The sequence below is a fragment of the Lingula anatina genome, chromosome 1 (assembly GCF_051362555.1).
Source record: "Lingula anatina isolate TDL-2025a chromosome 1, LinAna3.0, whole genome shotgun sequence".
In the NCBI taxonomy this organism is placed as follows: domain Eukaryota; kingdom Metazoa; phylum Brachiopoda; class Lingulata; order Lingulida; family Lingulidae; genus Lingula; species Lingula anatina.
This window is the reverse complement of record NC_141767.1, coordinates 24,020,089-24,036,102: the sequence shown is the minus strand read 5'-3', so window position 1 is coordinate 24,036,102 and position 16,014 is coordinate 24,020,089. Positions and strand designations below refer to the sequence as shown.

General features: G+C 34.1%; 2 protein-coding genes across 4 annotated transcripts; one reads left to right on the top strand and one right to left on the bottom strand.

The window, feature by feature from the left end:
* Nucleotides 1-4,069: 4,069 nt before the first annotated feature.
* LOC106152096 (translocation protein SEC63 homolog) lies at nucleotides 4,070-12,783 on the bottom strand. The gene is made up of 18 exons (XM_013525585.2): nucleotides 12,620-12,783; nucleotides 11,170-11,272; nucleotides 10,812-10,926; nucleotides 10,536-10,651; nucleotides 10,273-10,334; nucleotides 9,916-9,974; nucleotides 9,690-9,740; nucleotides 9,353-9,461; nucleotides 8,893-8,987; nucleotides 8,620-8,755; nucleotides 8,340-8,432; nucleotides 7,777-7,922; nucleotides 7,157-7,507; nucleotides 6,844-7,020; nucleotides 6,335-6,601; nucleotides 5,981-6,079; nucleotides 5,625-5,729; nucleotides 4,070-5,393 (listed from the first exon to the last, which is right to left on the bottom strand). Exons 1-18 carry the CDS (start codon nucleotides 12,741-12,743, stop codon nucleotides 5,253-5,255), a joined length of 2,349 nt encoding a protein of 782 aa, XP_013381039.1. The 5' UTR covers nucleotides 12,744-12,783; the 3' UTR covers nucleotides 4,070-5,252.
* On the top strand, nucleotides 12,724-15,873 carry LOC106152097 (uncharacterized). Of its 3 annotated transcripts, XM_013525587.2 has the most exons (7): nucleotides 12,724-12,813; nucleotides 13,187-13,364; nucleotides 13,691-13,911; nucleotides 14,131-14,299; nucleotides 14,597-14,667; nucleotides 14,881-15,011; nucleotides 15,231-15,873. In XM_013525587.2, the coding sequence occupies exons 3-7, from the start codon at nucleotides 13,732-13,734 to the stop codon at nucleotides 15,472-15,474; spliced, it is 795 nt and encodes a 264-aa protein (XP_013381041.2). In that variant the 5' UTR covers nucleotides 12,724-12,813; nucleotides 13,187-13,364; nucleotides 13,691-13,731; the 3' UTR covers nucleotides 15,475-15,873. The 3 variants fall into 3 exon arrangements, with proteins under 3 accessions (XP_013381041.2, XP_013381044.2, XP_013381040.2); XM_013525590.2 differs by lacking the exon at nucleotides 12,724-12,813 and having other exon boundaries at nucleotides 12,972-13,364; nucleotides 13,723-13,911; XM_013525586.2 differs by lacking the exon at nucleotides 12,724-12,813 and having other exon boundaries at nucleotides 12,972-13,364.
* Nucleotides 15,874-16,014: the final 141 nt, after the last annotated feature.

Genomic DNA, 16,014 nt, shown 5'->3' with positions numbered 1-16,014 from the left:
AATATTAGTAACATGGACATTCAGAAAACGTGACAAGCAAAGGTCTTCAGGATCATGGAACTTCAAAGTCACACCTTGAAAATGCCAATATGTGAAAAATTAAATTTTCACAAAAAAAAACTGTTTAACTGCCAGAAAAAATTACCAAACAGACTGCATTGACTACTGAAGCTGTATTTTAGTCCCATGTTTCTTTCCTGTAAGTTTGAGAACAGTAAGTGACATGATTTTCCTTAAATGGTCATCATGGGAGCAGTGCCCAAAATAGGGGTTTCTTCAAATTTTGATGCAATATTACATAATGTTTAACAGCATAATGACCATCAATTTTTAATAATAAAATATTAGTATCATGAATATTCAGAAAATGTGACTAGCAAAGGTCTTCAGGCCCATGGAACTTCAAAGTCACATCTTGAAAATGCCAAAATGTAAACAAGACCGCACTTTTCTGAAATGGGTTTATTTCCATTTTTAACACTTTTTTAACATAAAACAAAATTAACAGTTTACTGTCATTTTTATATGACCAACTAAGAAAATTGATGAGATGGGAAAAATATCAATAGAACAGTATTAAATGTCCAATTTCCTCCATTCTGAGATTCTGAACATAGTGGATGATTGAATCTGACAAACTGCAATGATATGTGTTTATTTCCATTTTTGACACTTCATTACACAATGCACGATAACAAGTTTACCATCATTTTTCCATAATCAGCTAACAATGTTGTAAAGATGCAGGAAATGTCAAAAAAACACTTTCACATATTGTATTAGTTCAATAATGGGACTGTTAACATGCCTAAGAACTGAATCAGAAAATGTGAAAAAAAAGCATAACTTCCCTAAAAATGACCCAATCAAGCTGATTTTCAAACTTGACCTGCGTATTATAAATATTCATCAGTTCTGTAAGTTTCAAACCAAGAGGTAAAACCATTTTCCACTTATCGTGTTTACGGTGTTGCATATATGCTGAAAAAAGTGAAAAAAACAGCATAACTTCCCTAAAAATGGCCCGATCACGCTGATTTTCAAACTTGACCTGTGTATTATACATATTCATCAGTTCTGTAAGTTTCAAGCCAAACCGTAAAACTGTTTTCTGCTTATCGTGTTTACGGTAAAAGTGCACGCCAACGGCAACGGCAACATCAACGACGACGACAGACGCAGGTGACTACATCTGTGTCTGTACATAATAAAAACAGCTTAACTTCTACAGTAATGGCCTGATCATGCTGATTTTTTAACTTGACCTGCGTTTTATGAATATTCATCAGCTCTGTAAATATAAAGCCAAAAAGTAAAACTGCCCTCCACTTATCGTGTTTACAAGGAAAGTGCACGGCGACGGTGACGGCGACGACGGCGATGACAGACGCAGGTGATGGCAATATGTAAAGACACATCTGTGTCTGTACATAATTAATAACTAGGCAAGTGACTTTATAGACCTTAATTTAATTAGTGATTAACCAATGGACAATTTCATACTGACCGCCATCCATACAGTGCCATCATATTGCACTCTACAGAACTGCATTGCTTACAGAACAGAAAACAATCACACTGATTTTCCAACACATGCTGCACTTTTCAGTTAGTACCATAAGTAACATGGTTTTCCCTTGATGGTCATCAGTGTCCAAAATAGTTTTTTTTTTTTACATTTTGATGCAATATTACATAATTCTTAACAGTATGATGACCATCAATTTTTAATAATAAAATAAAAGTGTCATGGATATTCAGAAATGTGACATGAAAAGGTCTTCGAGGCCATGGAAGTTAAGAGTCACACCTTCAAAATGCCAAAATGTAAACAAGAGAGAACTGTACTGAAATAATTTTCTTCCCATTTTCAGCACTTTTTTTTACATAAAACATAATAATCAATTTACTGTCATTTTTAAATGATCAACTAAAAAATTGTTGACATAAGAAAAATATCAATGGAAAAATTTTAAATGTCCAATTTGCTCCATTCTGAGATTCTGAACATAATGAATGATTTTTTTCCCATTTTTGACACTTTATTACACAATACACAATAACAGGTTAAACATCATTTTTAAATAATCAACTAACAATATTGTTAAGATGCAGAAAATGTCAAAAGAACAACTTTACATATCTAATTAGTTCAAAAATGACTGTTAACATGTCTGAGAATTAAATTTGAGGAAAAAACACTTATATACAAAAAAAAAAAAAAAAAGGCATCACCAAAACTTAACTGATCAAGCTTATTTTCAAAACTGAATCTGTATTTCAGTAACATTGATCACTCCTGTGAATTTCAAGACAATTGGCCAATCAATTTTCCCTAAAATGTGTTATAGGTGTTGCATATATGCTGAAAAAAGTGAAAAAAAAACAGCATAACTTCTGTAAAATTGGCCTGATCATGCTGATTTTCGAACTTGACCTGGGTATTATGAATATTCATCAGTTCTGTAAGTTTCAAGCCAAAAGGTAAAATATTTTTTTCACTTATCGTGTTTATGGTGTTGCTTACATGCGGAAAAAAGTGAAAAAAAGCATAACTTTCCTAAATATGGCCCGATCATGCTGATTTTGGAACTTGACCTGCGTATTATGAATATTCATCAGTTCTGTAAGTTTCAAGCCAAAACGTAAAATGGTTTTCCACTTATCGTGTTTACGGTAAAAGTGCATGCCAACGGCAATGGCGGCGACAGACGCAGGTGACGGCTATATGTACAGACACATCTGTGTCTGTACATAAAAAGTGAGTGGCAAAGGTGGTCAGGCCCATTGAACTTCAAAGTCACCTTAAAAATATAAAAAATGTAAATTAGACAGAACTGTACTGAAATGGGTTTATTTCCATTTTTACACTTTTTTTACATAAAACAATTAATTTACTGTACTTTTGTTGAGATAAAGAAAATATCAATAGAGATTCTGAACATAGTAAATGATTAAATCTGACAAACTGCAATGATTTGCTTTTTTTCCATTTTTGACACTAATCGCCTAATCTTTTAATAGTCTCTCCGCCTCTCACTCACCTCCCCATGTGTCGTCCCAATAGAGCAGAGATTTAATGACTGTTTCCCGCAGGGACGACGCATGGGGAAACGTGTGAGGGGTGGAAAGACTATTAAAAGATAAGCGGTTTTCCTTTCATGTACATCCGCCATATTTAGGACGTGGCTTTGTAGAGCCATGGCTCAACTCGATGTGAATGCAGCCTATGAATTGAATCAGAGGTAAAAGCACTTATAAACAAAACAAGGCATAATTGCATCAAAACTGAACCAATCGAGTTTATTTTCGAACTTGACCTGTACTTTAGTAAGATTAAGCACTCCTGTGAGTTTCATGACAACAGGCGTATCGGTTTGCCTTGAAATGTGTTTACAGTGTTGAATATATGCTGAAAAATGAAAAAACAGCATAACTGCTAAAATAATGGCCCAATTATGCCAATTTTCGAAATTCACCCACTTTTAATGAATATTCATCAGCTCTGTAAATATAAAGCCAAAAGGTAAAACTGTCTTCCACTTATCGTGTTTACGCTAAAAGTGCACGGTGCCAGTGACGACGACAGATGCAGGTGACGGCAATATGGTGTCCTGTGATTGTGCCTTGAGTGGATTGTTAAACTTGCTGATATATTGACATGCAAATTTTTGAAAATTTTGAATATTGAGGACGTATTGAAACTTGGGCAATAAAGCCTAGTCTCATCTGGTTAGAGGAGCAGGTTTAGATATAAGGTACTGAATTTCTGCCCCTGATCTGAAGGTAGCTCAGTGCTTTTATTTACTTTTTTTTTTGCAAAAAGTCATTTTTAGTTCTGAATCGTAGCCTGCACAATATCAATAACAAGAATGTCTATTCTAATCACAAATATTTAAAGGTAGAATACAGAAAAATGTCTTATGTTTGCGCATGATCTGTTGGTGGAAAGAAACTGATAAATTTCCATTTTGGACAGGCGACCCCATGAAAATCGGGTAGATTTTAAAGAATGATATACCTATAAATATCCCTAAGACAATAAAGCAACTCAAATACCAGTATCAAGTAGCTTTGCCAAAAATAATACAATTTATTTGCATTTGAACTGTCTTCGGCATTGACAGGAATACAATGCACTGAATAAATAGATTACCATCTACCAAGAAACAATATGTCATACCTTTCACTAGTAATATCAAGCACTGACCCATTTTTATCTGTTAATTATACCGACTAATGATCAAGGTTCTTCTAACTAATGGTCAAGTTTCTTCTTAAAATATACTTTGGCCATGTGATGGCCACTTGATGGGCAACTAAAATGTGAAAATGTTACAAGAATGCACCTTCATTATTGTGCACCACTTCTAGGATAACACTGTTTTTTATATCAAAATAAACCCGATGCTGACCTGTGTAAATAACATTTAAATCCATATTTTCTATGTGGAATGGATGGGCAAATATATGATATCTCGATGTCTGAAGTGACTTAAGCAAAAGGAGATTCTTTAAACAAATTATATCATAATTCAAATGAAATCAATTTTGTATATCTAGGTAGCTTGAATATGATGAACAAGTTTATTAAGTTAATAATTATCATTGCAGCCCATCCTTTTTAAAACATTACATAAAGTTTGACGCAGTTCCCTTTGAATAAACTATTAAAATTACAGCTGCTATGTTATGAATGATTAATGTTACCGTTAATATGTACAATAAGTAACTGATACTGATCTGTTGTTGACAAATCATCTGTCCAATGTTGCCTCAAAACTATGTGAGACATAAGATTTCATTACAATATATTACAGAATAATGCAAGCTTGTGGCAATTCAAATTTTGTTGTAAAGAAAAACAATGTTCAAGCTTGCAATATAATCTCCAACTTTTCTTTTCTAAATCAAAATATGTTTTACAAAGAATTTTATGCTGGCCCACATGGGTCAGAAGCAAACAAAACTTGCTCACCACTACAAGTGAAAACATGCTTTGATCCTCTATTTCGAGATTAATTTTGCCTTCGGTTCTATGAAAGCATTATCAACTTCTTCATTCTTATGTATGACTTTCAACCATTTCATCAAGAAAATGTTACTGGTTCCATACACAAACATTTCAGACTCTTCCTTTTATCACCCTGCTTTCTCATCATACTTGTACCAATGAGAAAAAAATTCTTGTCTGAGCAACAATTTAATCTATAAAATTTCTCATTTTTTTTTAAATGCTGAGGATCAGCCATTTATTCCTCATCGGAATCCTCTTCAGAGGAAGCCTCGGAGTCGGTGACATCCTCATCTTCATCATCCTTGTTCTCATCTTCCTCATCAGAAATATCCCACTGAGGATGATTCTCAATCTTCTTGGCCTCCTTTACATCAAGCTAGAATAGATTGTAAAAAAACATAATCCTTGTGTCTTTATGGGATTTATCAGTCACTCCTAATAAGAATAAACACAAAGATAACTTTAGATTCAAATCAAATGTCTCTATGTCTAAATGTTGAACCTGGTCCTGTGGTTCATACAAATATCAAACAGCAGATTTACTGCCCATTTATACAAAAGTATAGGAAAAAACCCCTAAAATAATGATTAAGTAAAATATATCAACCTTAATGTTCTGGGTAATGTCAAAGTCCATGTAGGAGTCTGATCTCAAGTTCACTGAGAACTGATAAATGCCAGGCTTGTCCGGAGCTTTGAAGGTGATTTGGAGCTAGGGGGAAATAAAGAATAAGTGAAAATGGTTAATTGCAAAATATAAAGCTGTAAGTTAGGCAGCAATCTTTTGCAGGATATGGTAAAATGGTCAGCTTTACAGCTTAACATGCAACTCCTGTAAATTCAGATCTTTTTGTTTCTTAAATTTATATAATACTCATAAATCATGGCCATAACAAACTACTTTCTTTCAAATGTGAACAGTGCAAATTCAGAGGGTTGGTTCAGAGAGAGTTCACAATCTACCTCTTCTGTATCTCTTAGACTTGTCACCAGGACAGGAGCTGTGATCAGCTGGTGGTTCTTCCTGTCTGCCACATACAGCCACCAGTACTCTTGTTTGTCCTGGAAAGAATAGAAATACATACCATACATCTTAAAAAATTTTGAGAACATGCTTATCAATCTAAATTAAATAAACAAAACCTATTTTTAAGTAATTTTGGCATAATGAAAAGAGAAACTAAGAAAGGTAAAGGGGTAAGGTGTGAAAAGAAAAACTGTAAAGACTAATAAATACAGCATGTGATAAATTTTTAAAAATGCAACATCAACATACAATGTGGCAAAATATGTTTACCATTACATCATACTCCTTACCAATGGGAAATATGGACAATGAACAGAATGCGAGATTTTTGATTTGGTTTCCAGGGAGTTTTCCTTCTTGGCTTGTTTCTGGAACTTCTTCATCCATTCTGGGTCCTCATCATCGTCCTCTCCTCCCTCTTTGTGACTGTCCTCATTCTCATCTTTTTCATTTTCTCCTCCGCTGACATCACTATCACTTTCATTTTCACTCTCTGACCCATCCTCTCTATCGCTGTTCTTCTCCTTCTTGGGTTTCTTGGGTACATCTTCAACACCCTAGTTAACAAGTAATAACGTATGAGAGCATGTTGCATATTCACTCTTACCCCACCTTAGAAAGATTAAATGGTCACACTTACAAACAAATTATAATATTGAATTAGGAAAGAAAGAAAGAACAAAAAGCAACTGCATCCAATGCAGCAAAATGCTACTTAAAACATAAATCCCAGAATTATTGGCTTGAGACTTTGGTCTGCCTGTACACATGGCATACAAGTTGAACAAAGTCTACTCACTTCACTAGATACACCTGTGTTTTGATCTCCTTGTCCTGGAGCATTTCCATTGGTAGCAACTGGTCTTTTGTATGGTTGTTTAGGAGCTTTCTTCTTGTTTTTACCCCCACCTTTACCCTTCTTCTTTTTCTGTTGCTTTTCCCAAGGTTTAGTTTTCCTTTTTGGTGAATCTGTCACCTAGTATATCAATAAAAACAAAACTCACCACTTTGCAAATGCTTTTCACATGCAACAAAAAACTTTTTCTTAAATCAAATTCAAAATAACTTTGAAAGCTTAATTAAAGAAAATATGAAATTTCAGCAGGACTGACCTCATTTGCTTCTTTGTTTTCTTCATCTTCTTGATCCTCTTCTTCCTCATTATCATTTTCTTGACCTTCTTCTTTTTCCTCCCCGTCCTCTTCCTCTTCACCCCCATCAATATTGAACATTTCCTCTATGTTCTTTCTTACAAGAGTTACAGTAGCTGTTACTATAGACCCTGCTGTGATGGAGGAGTCTTCTTCATCAATAACTTCAGATTTAATTGTTAAGTCAATATGTGGCATTTGGGCGCAGACGTTCATAACATCTCTGTATTCACTGTCTGACAAAGTGCGCAGAAGTAAGCGCCTGTCTTCTTCATTCATGCTTGCAAACTGTTTTATAGATCTAATGTTTCTCTGAAATGAAAATACATCTTGTTTTGATTTTTTTGTTCATGAATTTATTGTTACGATTTTAATTGTAGCCCAAATCCTACACTTATTTTAGACTTAATTAAATATGCAATATGCAAAGGACCAGAACCACAAAATCACAGTATGAACTTGACTTTATCTTGAACCTTAGCTATACACCAAAACAAAAAATAAATATCATTATATTTTTAGTGTTCTGTCACAATGTGTAAGACAGGTGTAATTTAGTAACCATGAGCCCTTATACTCACCTTACGTGTGACAAAATGTTTTAGCATATCTTCACTAATATGTGGCAGCTGCAGGAGAGGACTCTTCGTCTCCCACAGAGCCTGGACTAGCATCTGGCTGACCTTCATCACATTCTCCACTGTCTCCAGCCTGGGTAGGTGTTGAGCTAGAAATGAAAATAAAATGTTACCAAAATCAAATGTGGACACTTTCTAAGATATCATGTAATGCCACACAATTATGATTTGTGCAAGCATTACAAACACTGGTTGTTATCAACATTTTTATGTTCTATATAGCGGTGTTGAAATTACTGGCACAAAGCACTTTCCTGTATTGATTTAAAAGTACTCCAGTGATTGACATGCATTAAAATTCCTAAATGTGTCACTTTAAAACACTTCAACAACACTATTTTTTGACAGACATGAAAATCTCTAATGTGACAGCAGCTACTCCAATAACATCCGTCAACCATCGATGGTTTAAACCATGAATGCCACAGCTCCAATACCTGGCCTTCTACATCTTAAAACATGAATGGCATATAAGTTATTTATTGAGGTAATGTTCAATCTCTTACCTCTCCCTGCATAAGCCAGGGCTACCAGCTGGGCTACTGTGTTCACCATTTCATTAACTAAATATGGGCACTTCTTCAATATATAATTTTTATCTGAAAAAACACAGACATCAGTATTTTATTGTATGAAGCATCAAAAGTGAAATTAAATTCAAATTCAAAAACATCTCCCAACATTTATTTCCATGATAAAATACAGAAATTCAGTCCATTGCACTACATTTAAATGCAAAGGAATTTACTTAAGATAAGTTGATTCACAATATTCTTATCACCTTACCTAATTCCAAGGTGTTACGTGGAAGTTCCAATCTGGAAAAATGTGCATGCAGTAATATCCTGGCTTTGACACTGTACGGGAAACACAGTGGCTTCTCCTTGTTCTTTTCTTGGAGGTTAGGGAGATACTTCATAAGCTACAGAGAAAAAAAAATAAAAGAGAATCACAACAAGACACTATGACATAAAAAATACAACATTTAATTACTTGGAATTCAAAACTGATACAAATGATCATTCACTTGACAACCTGGATGTCTGTTACATTACTTACAGGAGGCAGCTCTTCATTGTCACTGGGTCTTTCCACTATCTCATTGTTGTGACTTTTTTCAAACTCAAAGGAACCAGCTAATATCATAATTACCCCTGAAAAGGAAAGCAACAATCATTTATAAAATATATATTAAGAGGAATCACCAAAGAACTATTGCAAACTGTAATTGTGTGGGGCAATCAGTCTAATTATGAACTGGGAATGTATTCAAATTAAGGAATGCAATTCATTTGTAAACAAACATTGGCAAATCCAATGGCATATAAAAAAACTTGGACTTGGGCGAGGGTGTAAGCTGATAAGAATGAAGGCAGGTACATGGATTTTAAAACTGATCCTATAAGATAAATTTCTAAAGTTTTAAACATTTAGAAATAGTAAAATTCTGCTGACAAAGCATTTCAACACAAAAATCATTAAATTTTTTTATTATATAAAAATGCAACTAAAAACTCACTCCTAATGATCATGTTTGGAGTCTTGTGGAAGAAGAACAAGTAAAGTTGTGTCGTATCCAGCAGAATCTGGTCTGCACTGAACTTGATAGATTTGTACCACCATGTGCCCTGGAAGAAACCACAACATACACATGACTGTACTGGTGACAAAAGTTTCCCTATAGAAGGGGTAGAAAGATGAGGAAATATCTACAGTGAAAGGAAATGGACAGTGGGAGATCTTACCGGACACTTTAAGTAATTAAATTTAGTTAAGAAAATAAATGAGGAAGTCTTCTTAAAATGTTAATTTGTTTTCTTGTCTCATCTGAAAATGTTACACTATACACCACTTACCACAACTATAGGTAGGATTATAATAAATGCCAATCCATAAAGGGCCAAAACCTGAAAATTACAATAAATTATTGCAATTAATCTAAACAATAATAGTCTATTAATGTAAAAATAATGGAATAAATCCAGCCATTACTTAGATTTAATAGAAATTCTTATCATATCTGCGCACAATGTAATCCACCCTCCTCCACTTTTTGAAATTTGCAAAGTGATCAATGCTTACCCATATGGAATTCTCTTTCTCTACAATCCACTTCGGTAAAGCTATACCAAACTGAGTGGCTGAAATTTGAATCAATTTCTTTTATAAATTGCATCTTTGAATTCTACATGCGTACACTTGTGTAATAAGAAGAATGGATTAATACTAATGTATATAAAATGTACAAAGTTTGTAAATACTACAAAAAAATTAATGCAACATTTGCAACATGTTCATTGTCATTACTATCTTTTTTGTGAGTTTAAAGTCCTTTACTTTAGAAAATAATGTGCACTGTAATTCAAACAAGTCTTACAAATTTATGTAATAGTGCTCATTGATATTCAATGACTCCACTTAAAAACCAACTGTGCCTACCTCCAGGTCCATCAGGATTGCCATGCAACATCCAATTGTTTCTGGATTCTTCATCTGTTAGACTGTTTCAAAAAAAATTGCAAATAAGGAAACAAATTATTACTCCATCCACATCCTCTTAAGTTGCCTTTTTGGTTAGGACAAAGGATTTAGTGTTCAAAATAAGTAGGTTTTTTATATCGATGAATAATTCACACAAACAAACTCTTAAAGGCAAAGTACCATGAAAATGTAATTTGGACAAAATGCAAATTTTCCCTTACGCTGCATAAGCTTTTGCAATCCTCATGAATTTGTGAGGGTCCCCTCCTTCCTTGTCAGGATGATACTTTAAACTAAGTTTACGGTATGCTTTTTTAATTTCACCTTGACTAGCTTCCTAAAATACAAAACAAAACTTTGTTTATGAAATGAACTTGTGATTCAGTCTGAATATATGAGCTCAAAGGTGTGCATGATAGAGGGATGCAGAAAGACTCACAATGCAAAATTGTTACAAACTCTTATACTGAATTATCTTTTGCAAGTTCAAAACTTACCCTGTCAATTTCTAACTCAACAAATGGATCATACTCAACATGATCCAATTCAAGAGTTGAAACTTTGTATGCTAGAAAAATCAGTATCACCCATCCAATAATCAGCACCACTTGGCTAAAACAAATAAGAATTGAAACATAAAGAGATGAAAACTTATTGTAATAGGTTTAAACATTACTACAGCCACTAGGAACATAAATCATCATGATACGATTGGATTTTGAGGTAAATATATATAGATTGGATTTTGATGTAAAATATATTAAACTTCAGCCAACCATATAAAACATCTAGACAAATAGGATAAAATTGACTTTCAAAATTACACATAACAATCCTTAAAAGTTGAATACTCACGTGGCTCTTTTTTTCAAGTTGCTATAGGAATCTTTGCTGTTTACATGGGTCCTTTTTAACAAACACGGCTCACAATAACATTGCCTTTTGGATTTTTCATCATCTAAATAAAAGTGCAAATTATTGAAAATTATAAGTGTGCATAACTGCTTTATGATGAATTTAAACAGTACAATTTAAAACAACTGTCAAAAATCATTAAATCCTTCACAAAAAAATCATTAACTTAATACATTTACTCCAAAGGTGAATGAATACAGATATTTCCAAATGGGTATCATTCGAAATCGTCCAGGAGTCTCATTAATCTAAACAGTATTTGTCACCGAGTAGAACACAGAAAAGCTGGTGATTATACGAATACAAGTGGAAACAAAAAAGTGTCCCTGCGAAGTTGGATCGATCTATGAAGATTGATAGTTTCATTGGGAATGAGCCCTAAGATGACATTGTCAGTACATACATTTTAACCCCTGCTTTAGGCAGACTCTCACACTAGTCTTGTATGACCTCACTAACTGCCATCATCATATTATCTATCTCAGTTGATGTCCATTTCATATAGTGATAATTTATTCAAAGATTCTAATAGATAATAACAGGAACACGAATATGTTACACTGTTCATTACTAAAGATAAGCTCAGGTGATTAAAAATAACATACTATCCTTGGTGACATAGTAGGACATTTTAGATGATATTTGACATTATAAAGTATAACAGAAGATCCTCCATTAATAATCAGACTCAATGGCATATTCCCTCCCTATCACGGTGGATGTGTAAACTGGTCATCAATTTACACTTTTTGAGGTATACTTAACAAAAATTGTCAAGAGAAGCGCTAACACATTAATTTTGTGCCATACAAAAATACAGAGGTGGAAAAAAAGCTTTAATGATAATATACAACCCAGGGATGACACTTCCATATAGTGAAGTCAGAAAGTACAGTGTGGAGTCAAGGGGGCTGCTTGATATATATTTAGCTCCCAAAAAGTCAGAAACCTGCCAATAATCAGAAAAACCTTATCCCTGACAGCATCCTCATGCCAAACTACTGCAACAAAAGGATTGGTGCTGTACATTCCAGTGTCTGCTTCTGAACTTTCTGGTAGTTTCGATTTGTGACATTGGTGCAAAGGTCTATGTAACATGTTATAACTTTGTATTAATAAATTTTAATGTCAAAACGTTCACGATCAAAAATGAAGGGGAATTGATATGCCTTCGAGTCCGATTGTTAACGAGTATTTTTGTTGATCTAAATATGTGAAGATACAACTGTTTAAAACTTCACAAAATATTAAAGGCCACAAGTAAAGCGTTACTTCTACCAGTAACACTTACAGATAGTACACATATGGACAAGCAAAGCACGCTGACTGCTTACCCTTCAATACTTTACTAATTATACATCTGTCAAAATTACTATTGTCTGAACGTTACCTTTCTTTGTCTTTCTAGGCCATAAATAATAGGTGGCTGGTATCACAATCAAAGCGCAGAATGAAAGGAGGAAATAATAAAAAGTTCCTCCTTTCTCGTCGTACTCAAACTTCATGCCAGCCATTTTGCTAAAAACAACGTCAGCATTGAAAGCTCTCGCGAGATCAATATCAATGTGGTGCGAAAGCAGGATGGTTAGATGCCTTTGTGAAGTTATTTTTTAAATATTGGGATATTTGGATAATTTTATTCAAGATTACAGTAATAATATACCCTTGTTATGAAAGTCTGTGCTCTGAATAAGTATAGATTCAATTTACAAAATATGTATAGTGATAAATCTATCCATTTTCATTTCGAAGCTCAAATATGGCAGCCTCCATAGGGAGCCTGTGCAAAACATTTGCGGGAGTATTTGAATCAACTTACACACACAAGTTCATGTTGTTTTAACTTATATAGATCTCAGCATTTGGTCTGATACTACTACCGTCTGTATAGTTGGCCTTATTTTGTTAAAAAAGCATCGTTTTCTAGTTCGGCATATCTTTTTATCGTTTTTACCAGGGAGATTCTTAGGAGCAACTTCAAATGACCTTCACCTCCCATTATTTTCACTGCTGTTATGTAAACTAAGAAGTTTATGAGATAAATGCTAGCACCAAATGTACACACTCTAACCTTAATAAGAGCAACGGTAGTGCAAGTTTAGCAACTAGGAAGATTTCGGTGTCTTGTATCAAAGGTGAGTTGTACTACTTTGAAATTTTGTGGAACATTGTAAACGATACACGTACCAACTGTAGCAGTAGGCCCAGTAGATACACTCGTGTAGACTGTGATAATATTTATAAATAATATGTAAGTAAAAGTCCAGATCAGTTTAATTATATGAAACCTACCCAAATGTGACCCACTGAAGAAGTTTGTGGAGGAATATTTATTTCAAAGGCTTCGCTTAGTTGGGTACCAATGCTTGCATTCAATTTTAAAACTAAGCAGATTTTTACCTACTCATTTCAAATTGATTTTACTTTGTGAAATTCATTGCTATTTTTATAATGTTTGCAGAATTTAAATACAGTTCCCCTTTCGTCACTCAGATCTGCAATATGCCACAAAAGAGGAAACTCTCAGAAAAGCCCAGAGCTCCACCAAGCAGTGAGACAAAGGCAAAGAAACGGAAAATCTCAGATACCACCAGTGTGAGCAAGGGTGCAAGTAGGAGCACAGGAATAACTAAGAACAAAGGACCTTATCCAAAAGAATTAGACCCTAAAACCAACCAGGAGGTAAGTTCATTTATCTCTTTGTTATACTAGTATATACTGGTACTCTTTTACTATAAACTTGAACTCCTTCTCTTTCTTGCGTTTTGTCACATTTCAATAAAGAACATTTACAAAAATCAATGGAAGTATATTAAGCTGTTGAAATGACATAATATGTATTTCACTCTGTTGTGATACTTTAAAGAAACAGGAATGAAGTTTTTATTTTCATTTATCTAGACTGTTGGAGAAATAAGCTTCACAGCCCCATTGCCTACAAGAAACAAAAAAGATGTGCTTGTGTTTGAAGATTGGCCTGAATTTCAACCAAACATGACACCAAAAGAAGTTCTTCAAGCTGGGAGCTTTGGAGGGACATATTTCAGACCTATCAAGTCATCTGTAACAGGTGAGTATAGTGATTAAAGACAGAAAAGCAATAATTGTATAATTGTCAAAGGTACATGTAGCTACAAAGTATAACACAGTAACAAGTGTCTTCAAAAGTCTAGCTGAAGTATTGATGATTATTGAGGAGTTTTGTAAATTATTTACTTTTGCTTAAAATATTTATATTTCACAAATTTGGTTGAAAGGTTGTTATTTGTCTAACACCAAAAAAATTGCTACCATAACCCTAAGCTGTAAATAGAATCATTTCATTTCACAGTTAACATGGCTATAAATTGAGTTTATTTAAATGTAGGTAAAAGTTACTCAGGAGTTTGGAAAGAACTTCCATCAGACTGGCTTGCAGGACTCAATATCGGAAAGCAGGTAGGTGTAGTTTTGTCTGTGTCTAGAACAGTGCCATTGCTGTTTTTTGAGTAAGTTTACCATCATGCAACATTATCAGTATTCTTTAATAAGTGCCCAGATAGATATAGCATCTTTTCAGTTATTTCATCTTTATATTGTCCCACAAAATGCCTATGCTTACTTAATGCCTATGACAATTAATTTTTTTTTGTTTAACTAAATGATTTGCAGGTGTCTTCTCCAACTTACAGTGAGAAAGTGAACACCTATAAAGTGAAATGTGGTGGAAGTCTTGAGATGTGGGAGAGTAGTGGATGGATGCATAAACAAGATCCATATGGTTGGTTCCAATGGTACTGCAGGTAAAATGTCTTGTTGTCAGTGTGATCATGATCACAATGTGATTTACAATAAAATGTTTGGAGAAATGATTTAATAAATGTGTCACACCCATCAGTAACAAAAAGAAATGATGTAAATATGTACTCTTATTTTCAATATCTATTATCATTGCAAATAATTGACAGTCAGAATAGTCAAAACTTGTTTAGTGTTTAACAGTGTTTGCACAACAATTTTAGGTTTTACCAAGGGAGGCGGACTGTAGATGATGCCCGGCAGATTGGACGCTGGTTGAGGTGTGCTGGTCAGACTGGACGATGGAAGGGGAACCTTATATCCAAATGTGTTAACACTGGTTGTAGCTATGATAATTTTGCTGTGTCACCTGTAGTGAGGCAGACCTTACAGCATTGGGGATACAGACTGACCAAAGATGACTTTGAGGCGGGAGCCAAGAAATTCAGAAAGAAAAAAAATGCATGAATTAAGGTGCTACAAAATTTGTGAAAGAAATTGCATAAATGAATAAAAAAGCACAAAACAGATTTTAATATAGTAATAACACTGAAAGTGCATGATAACGACGACAGACACAGGCAACAGCTATATGTACAGACACATCTGTCTGCACATGAAAAGGGAAAAAGATGTGTCATGTCATAAATTTTGGTATTCAAGATCTTATATTTGCCAAGGATAGCAGTTGGTCAGGGCCACTTGATGTTGTTTGTCTTTAGTGAACAAGTAGTAGAAAATCCTGCAAGTTCAATCTGTCATTACATTTTGAATGGCCTAGTTTGATAGTTAAATCGGTCTAGATCTAAAATGTGATGTCTCCAATTATAAAATGCACTCAGGTAGTAAATATGTTTACATTCTTCATTGGGCATGTATGGTTAATGGCATTTGGCTGGAGATACTTGAGATATTTTAGAAGTGGTAGATTTGCCTTTTTTAAGGACAGACACTATTACTCTGATTATTTATCTTTTACATTTTTCCCATTTTATTTTTCATGGCATT

Coding starts and splice junctions, on each gene's coding strand:
- LOC106152097 (XM_013525587.2), top strand. CDS start 13,732: ATGCCACAAAAGAGGAAACTCTCAGAAAAGCCCAGAGCTCCACCAAGC. Junction 14,668..14,880: donor GACTCAATATCGGAAAGCAG/GTAGGTGTAGTT, acceptor AATGATTTGCAG/GTGTCTTCTCCAACTTACAG. Junction 15,012..15,230: donor TGGTTCCAATGGTACTGCAG/GTAAAATGTCTT, acceptor CAACAATTTTAG/GTTTTACCAAGGGAGGCGGA.
- LOC106152096 (XM_013525585.2), bottom strand. CDS start 12,743: ATGGCTGGCATGAAGTTTGAGTACGACGAGAAAGGAGGAACTTTTTAT. Junction 10,335..10,535: donor ATTGCAAAAGCTTATGCAGC/GTAAGGGAAAAT, acceptor TTTTTGAAACAG/TCTAACAGATGAAGAATCCA. Junction 9,462..9,689: donor TAATCCTACCTATAGTTGTG/GTAAGTGGTGTA, acceptor GGTTTCTTCCAG/GGCACATGGTGGTACAAATC.